At 46.4% G+C, this 7,500-nt stretch overlaps 2 protein-coding genes and 1 long non-coding RNA gene across 4 annotated transcripts in view; 1 reads left to right on the top strand and 2 right to left on the bottom strand.

The window, feature by feature from the left end:
- Window positions 1–6,345, top strand: part of rnf19a (ring finger protein 19A, RBR E3 ubiquitin protein ligase) — a 17,474-nt gene extending 11,129 nt beyond the window's left edge. For both annotated transcript variants that reach the window (XM_083524400.1, XM_083524401.1), the window contains exons 6-10: window positions 1,179–1,293; window positions 1,616–1,777; window positions 2,219–2,414; window positions 3,869–4,012; window positions 4,325–6,345. In XM_083524400.1, coding sequence (XP_083380526.1) covers window positions 1,179–1,293; window positions 1,616–1,777; window positions 2,219–2,414; window positions 3,869–4,012; window positions 4,325–4,880 — 1,173 coding nt within the window. In that variant the 3' untranslated portion in view covers window positions 4,881–6,345. The remainder of the gene's footprint in view (window positions 1–1,178; window positions 1,294–1,615; window positions 1,778–2,218; window positions 2,415–3,868; window positions 4,013–4,324) is intronic.
- Window positions 176–640, bottom strand: LOC310717027. Its single transcript, XR_014530733.1, has 2 exons — window positions 588–640; window positions 176–556 (listed from the first exon to the last, which is right to left on the bottom strand). It is a non-coding gene; the product is annotated as an uncharacterized lncRNA (long non-coding RNA).
- A 205-nt stretch (window positions 6,346–6,550) lies between the features above and the next one.
- Window positions 6,551–7,500, bottom strand: part of spag1a (sperm associated antigen 1a) — a 22,002-nt gene continuing 21,052 nt past the window's right edge. The window contains exon 9 of the transcript XR_014530689.1: window positions 6,551–7,500. This exon is cut by the window's right edge and continues 1,425 nt beyond it. The gene's annotated coding sequence lies outside the window, so the exon portion shown is untranslated.

Raw genomic sequence — 7,500 nt, 5'->3', positions numbered from 1 at the left:
TGTTATTATTTAATAGGATTTATGTTCTACACACACACACACACACACACACACACACACTCTCTCTCTCTTCTGGATCATCACTGGTCTTCCGATATGGTATCGTTTCCATAGAAACAGCTTTTCTTTTTTTTTCTTCTTTTTTTTAAATCAATAACAGTACTTCACACACACGTGTGTGTGTGTGTGTGTGTGTGTGTGTGTGTGTGTGTGTGTGTGTGTGTGAGTGTGTGTGTGTGTGAGTGTGTGTGTGTGTGAGTGTGTGAGTGTGTGAGTGTGTGAGTGTGTGAGTGAGTGAGTGAGTGAGTGAGAACTTACTCCTCCACATTCTGCCTCTTGACTGAGATTCCGCCCCAGATATTTGTGTTTGTGTATTTTGCTCATCATCAAGATAACTGCCAGCTTCCTGGATTCCTCAGCCGTCACAGTTCTCTGGATCACATTCTTCTGCTTTCTTTCTTTACGTAGTTTTGTTTTTAGTTCGTTCCCTCGTCGAACACGATGTTCCTTTAGTTATATATTTATTTTAAACCTGATTTTGAGGAAACTCGCGTTTCTTCTACAGTCACCCGATGCGATTCCTGTACCGTCAGTGTTGATCGATTAAAATGTACGCACTGATAAGAAATAACATCCTGACATGACGTAACACTGGCATTATAACATTCTGAGTGGTGAAGTGAAGAACACTGAGCTTCATCATGGCACCTGTTAGTGTGTGGATTTATTTATTAGGCAGCAGGTGAACATTTTGTGCTTAAAGTTGATGTTTGAAGCAGGAAAAATGGGCGTAAGGATTTGAGCGAGTTGGACATTATTGTGACGTCTAGACGTCTGGGTCAGAGCGTCTCCAACACTGCAGCTCTTGTGGGATGTTTTGGTCTGCAGTGGTCCGAATCTATCAAAAGTGCTCTAAGGAGGAACAGTGGTGAACCGGCGACAGGGTCGTGGGGGACGAGGATCATTGATGCATGTGAAGGCTGGACGTGTGGTTCTGATCCAACAGACGAGCTCCTGTAGCTCAAACTGCTGAAGTTCATGTTGTTAATGATCGACGGGTCACGACTGTTTTAGCAGCAGAACACAATATTAGGCAGATGGTCATAATGTTATGGCTGATTTTGTGTTTTATTGGGTTTATGAAAACTCTCACTGTCTGTCCCGACGTTCCTTCACAGATCCACAGCCGCTATGAAGGAAAGGAAATCTCGAAGCACAAGAGGAACCTGGTGATTGCCGGAGGAGTCACGCTGTCGGTCATCGTCTCACCCGTGGTGGCCGCAGTAACCGTCGGTGAGCGAGTTTGAATAGAGCGATAAGTATTAGACTCGTAATGATTCTCTACTCGAGTCTTTTCTGATTGGATCGGTCGCTGTACGGCAGCGATACGAGTGCGTTCAGCACAGGGAATTATCTAACGTTTGGATTAGACGCTGGAACTTTACATCTCGTTTTTAAACTGTAAATAATTAATTCGGTTTCCATAGCAACACCTAACTGTATTTACACGTATGAATGATTGAAACGCGTCAGCGACGTTCAGGTGAAATTAGCCTGTACGCAAAGAAGGCACTGTTTATTAATATCACGTGTTTGTGTGTGCGTGCGCGCGCAGGTATTGGAGTGCCCATAATGCTGGCCTACGTGTACGGCGTGGTTCCGATCTCTCTGTGTCGCAGTGGAGGCTGCGGCGTGTCTGCGGGGAACGGGAAAGGAGTACGCATCGAATTCGACGACGAGAACGACATGAACGTAGGAGGAGGAGCAGCAGTGACGGGTCAGTGTCTGAGCGAGTGTCCCTCAGTGGGCTCCCCACTCTATATCTACTCCGTCCTGTACAGAGCGAGTGTCTCCATTCTTTCATATGAGACTAAGTTGGTCTCTCTCTCTCTCTCTCTCTCTCTCTCTCTCTCTCTCTCTCTCTCTCTGTCTCTCTCTGTCTGGCTCTCTTATTTACCCCACTGTGTCCCATTTACCCCCCTCTCACCCCTCTCTTTCTCTCTCTCAGAATATTTTGTTCCTAATACTCAAGAATCTGTGTAAGCGAGTGTGTTCTACACGTCTCTCATTATTCTCTTCATCGTCCTCATCATGGAGTCGTGCCTTGCTGTAGGACAGGAGATGTACTGCTGAGAATCAGTCTTGTAGTAGATTGAGTACACTGCTCTGTTGTGTAGTGTTGACGTGTGTGTGTGTGTGTGTGTGTGTGTGTGTGCAGACAGTACGTCGGTGGCAGAGACGAGGCAGAACGCGAGTATCGGGGGCAGTGTCGGGGGTCTGACTGGTTCCCTCAGTGCCAGTGGAAGTCACATGGAGCGAATCGGAGCCATGAGGGACAACGTGAGCGAAAACGCCAGCACCATGGCACTGACAGGAAGTTTATCAGGAAGTACCGTGGGCCACTGTTTTAACAGGTCTCTCACACACACACACTCACCACAGACTCACCACTCACACACTCACTACTGACACACACTTAGCACAAACTCACCACACACTCACCACTTACACATACTGACTCACCACACACTCACCACTGACACACACTGAAACACCACACACATTCACCACTTTCACCCTCTCTCTCTGTTGGATTTGCCCTCTGATTTAACCCCGCCCTCTCTCTGTTTGATTTACCACTCTCAATCAATTCACTTTTGACCCCAGTCTGACTCTCCCCTGCCCAGAGTGAACCTTAAATTAGGTGAAATCGCACGCGTATATCTCCAGCTGCCCCCTACTGGTTATTATGCACATTATCACATAGGGGTGGAAGAAAAAATCGATTCACCAAACTATCGCGATTCTTTTTAAAACGATTTTGAGATTGATTTGCTTACCTCTTCCAGAAAGGTGGTGGGAAGACGTTACCGCTTTTATTCCAACAGAGGGCCAAACGTATTTAGTTGGCGTCTGTATTAGATGACGTCGTATCCGTTTTAAGCTGGCGAGAGAAATCAAAACCATGGCAGAGGCAGGGGAGTAAAGCTCTTTGAGAATTGTTTAACGGATAAAGACCCTGCTTTAGTCACAGAAAATGCGTCTAATATGGTTATCGCTGCCCAATTAACCGGCGTTGTCGGTTAATTGGGTTAATTGTCGGTTAATATTAAGTGCTATGCGCACACTCATAATCTGACCTCACAGCTCGCACTGAAGCTGCCCGCCGTCGTGAAGTTACTCGGACGTGTACGCCGCATCACTGGAGTTCCAACAAACGTTACTGGAGCTCCCTGTGCACAAACTGATAACAGACGCTTTAACGAGATGGAATAGTGCCTATGACATGGTTGAATGTTTTCTGGAGCAACAGCTGCACTGCTCTCACCTGAGGTGAGGAAGAGAGAGAAGGATATTAGCAGTTGAGTTGAACATTGGAACAGTTTAAACAGCTATTTTATTTGAGAGAATATTGTTTTTAGTTATTTTGTTGCACATTTTAAATATTATATTCAAGTTTTTGGTACTTGAAAGTTTTATGGTTCTCTATGTATGTGTGTGCTCCTGAAATAAAAATTCAGAAAGATGTGATGCTTTGTTTTTAATATAACTCAAATACAGTCTCTTTAAGGGTATGATCAAGTATTTGTCATTGTTTAATCTTTATTAAGCAAACAAAAAAATCACAATATAAACAATGAATCGCAATATGTATTGAATCGCCAGATTAGTGAATCGTCCCAGCCCTAATATCACATGACCTGTTTCCCAAACCCAAAATCTACTCAGCTGAGCTAACGAAGCTTTTCAGATGTTACACTCCACACACACACACACACACACACACACACACACTCTATCACAGGATGTTTTGTTTATTCATCATCTCTGTGTGTGTGTGTGTGTGTGTGTGTGTGTGTGTGTGTAGGTTGGAGGTTCAGGCGGACGTACAGAAGGAGCGCTGCAGTCTGAGTGGAGAGTCCGGGACGGTCAGTCTGGGGACAATCAGTGATAATGCGAGTACCAAAGCCATGGCTGGATCCATTCTTAATGCCTACATGCCCCTGGACAGGTGAGGAACTGGGGCAGGGGTGGATCTGCCCCTCCTTATACACCCTCATCTTCAGCACAGGGGGATTTAAAGGCAGTGTGTGTCAGAGTATTGTAACTATAGACGTGTGTGTGTGTGATGGCCTAGTGGCTAAGGCTTTGGATTTGAAAGTTATGAGTTCAAATTCCAGCCACACCAAAGTGCCACTCTGGGGCCCCTGAGTAAGGCCCTTAACAGTATAGCTACGGTGTTGTGTGAACGAGATAAATGTAGGTCGATTTGGATATAGATTACTGCTATAAATGTAAAGTGTGTGTGTGTGTGTGTGCGCAGAGAGAGCAGCAGTATGGAGGTGCAGGTGGACGTGGAGTCGAAACTCGGGAAGCTCCGTCACCACAGCGGCAGCAGCAGCATGGAGGAGGGAAGCACCGGGGGCCGGGGCGTCTGCCCTTCCACCTGCCCCCACGAGGGCAAATACGGCTCGGGGAAGAAGAGCAAAGGAAAGATGCGCAAGAAGACGGGCGGCACCAAGATCAACGAGGCACGGGAGGACATGGACGCGCAGCTGCTGGAGCAGCGCAGCACCAACTCGAGCGAGTTCGACTCTCCGTCGCTGAGCGGCAGCCTGCCCTCCGTCGCCGACTCGCACTGCAGCCACTTCTCCGAGTTCAGCTGCTCCGACCTGGACGCCGCCTCGCGACCCCCCGTGGCCATCAGCCCCCTGCCGGAGGTGGAGAACGACCGGCTGGAGCACGGCCCCGCCCCCGCGGCCCGCCCACTTAGCTCCGCCTCCCTCAGCCCAGAGAGCTCGCCTAAAGAACGCAATAACAACGCTGCTCCCGAGCCGAGCGCTCTGCCGCGCAACGTCTGTATTCAAACTGAGATATAGCGCTTCAGCTAAACCCCACCCTAGCTTTCAGTCCTCACACTCACACTCACACACACACACACACACACAGATTTTATATAATAATTAAAAAAGATTTCTAGAAGTTTCTCCACAAGTCATTTTCAGGCGTGAGGAGGGCGATGGTGGTGGTGATGAAGACAGGAAGTGACTGCAGGTTTATTGAGGTCTAGTGGATGTTCAGCAGGTGACTGACGATGATGATGAAGATGTAACTGATGATCACACGGATGCCTCTATTCCATCTGTGACCGCGGGTTTTCTCCTCGCGAAACCACAGAGTGTTTCAGATCGTGTGCCGATCTTCAGCCGCCGTATCCTATCAGGGCCACGCCCACCGACCCGCCTTCATTCTCCACGCACCAATCCGTAACCTTCACGTCACAATTATACGGCGGTCGCTACGGTTACGGGTCATGTCTCTCGACCCTTGTACGACCCTTGTACTACGCGCAAAAAACCCACGATTCCAACAATGACTCCTAAAGTATTATTTATGATTGTCGTCATGGAAACAAAGTGCCCCCCCCAACCACCCCCCCCCCCTCGACGTTTTTGATCCGCCTTTCCGCACAAAAAAAAAAAATAGAATCTACGTATTAAAAACCGAAAGCTGTTTTTGTGATGGAAACGTCAAAAACGTGTTTCATTCTTTTCTGGGTGACGTTAAAATGGTCCTCCTGAGAAAAGCAGGTCCCTCAAAGGGTTCCTCAAGGATTCCTTAAAGGTTTTCTTAAAGCTTCCTCACATGTTGCTTAAACCCTCCTCAGTGGCTTCCTCAGAGGATCCACCTGGGACGCTTTCTGCTGAGGAACCAAACCAAAGAGCTTTTTTTCTCTCTCTACTGCTCATTTTTAAAAATATTCAGTATTTTGTGATGTAGACCTGATTATCGGCACATGTGCGTACACACACACACACACACACACACACACTTTTACAGGCTCGGTTCTATCTGTGGTTGGAAGATTTTTATTATTTGTATCTTTGAGCTGTGTGTGAGAAGGTGGAGACGTTGTGGAGACGTTGTGGAGACGTTGTGGAGACGTTGACTGTGTTTCCTCAAAGGGACCAGCAGGAGAATGTTAATAATCTGAGCAGATTGTTTTTTTTTTTTTTCTGTTCTGTTGCAATAATTATTATTGTAAATGATATTTTTTGTCTTTTCTTGTTTGAAGTTTTTTTTAGTTTCATGTTTTTCTCTTTTATTTTCCGTTTTTGGGAAAAGGTCGTTATGTGGAAGCTCTGTGTGAGGGGGCTGATACCTACACACCCCCACCCCCCACCCCCCCACACACACACGTTCAGGTGGAACACGATTAATACGTGATTCTGGGTTCGTACCCGTGTGGACTCTTGGTGCCTTTTTGACTTATAAAAGAAGCTGTTTGAGTTTCTCATCCCTTCATTCTGTCTTTCAGAATTAAAAATAAAGAGAATTAAAGCCGACTCTGCTGTACTGATGTCTGTCACGATGTCACTTCCTGTTTACTTTTTTTCTTCCTTTTACTAAATGTAAATTGTTTGTTTTTAGTTTCGGTTCGAAACACACACCCTGTTTATTATACAGCGCACATGTTCCCTGTGGGCGTGTCCCAAACCACAAGCACGTTCTCAATTCCCTGTAACAGATGAAAGAACTCCGACTCGGGTTGTTTTTCAGAAAGCTTTATCATTTTCTCGCGATATTTACAGCATGGATTCGTTTCTCTCAGCATGCATTCGCTCACGCCTGAAATCATGACATCAGATTTTTGCATCTTTTTATTGCATAAGTAACTGTGAGGATTTCAAGTTTAAATATAAAAACCTGTATTCGGTGGCATTGTGTTCACGTGTTCACGTGTTTACCGACACATCTGCAGATTTTCAGGCAGCAAGCAAACTCCGAGCAGCGACTCTCAGACAACTCCAGCAGAGCAGCGAGTCTCGGACAAGCAATATGTCTCACAGCTGTGAGTCTAAGATGAGCAACTTGGACCAGCAAGGAGTCTCAGAATAGACCTGCAAGTCTCCGACAGGAGCAGGGATTCCACAGGGGACTCTGGGATTCTGTAGACGAGAGGTTTCTCCAGGGAACAAGGCGGTTTCTATGGGGGTTTCAGAAGGACTGGGTTTCTACAGGAGTAGCTCAGTGGTTAAGACCTTGGACTTCTGAGCAGATGGTTAAGTTCAAATCCCAGCATCATCAAGCTCCTGCTGTTGGGCCCCTGAGCAAGGCCCCTAACCTTCAATTGCTCAGTTATATATATTTATATATATATATATATATAAAAGGAAAACAATAAAATTGTAAGCCACGTTCCATAATTTTAATGTAAATGTTTTTCCGATTGGAAAGCCTTGTTTAATTGGGCCCTTGAGCAAGGCCCCTGACCCTCATTGCTTAGTGTATAAATAAGCTTTTTAATTGTAAGTCGCTCTGGTTGAGGACGTTACCTGCGCTGTGAATGGACAGAGGTTTATACTGCATTAGCTCTGATTGGAGAGAAACCAATTGGGTTCTAATATTGGCACCGTTCACTCGCCCCGACTCGCTGCTCTAAAGCTCCTGCACTTAGAACATACGCACGCACACGCACACACACACACGCACACACAC

Source organism: Silurus aristotelis (assembly GCF_946808225.1).
Source record: "Silurus aristotelis genome assembly, chromosome: 21".
Classification (NCBI taxonomy): domain Eukaryota; kingdom Metazoa; phylum Chordata; class Actinopteri; order Siluriformes; family Siluridae; genus Silurus; species Silurus aristotelis.
The sequence above is the reverse complement of the archived record's forward strand: the minus strand, read 5'-3'. Positions and strand labels throughout refer to the sequence as shown.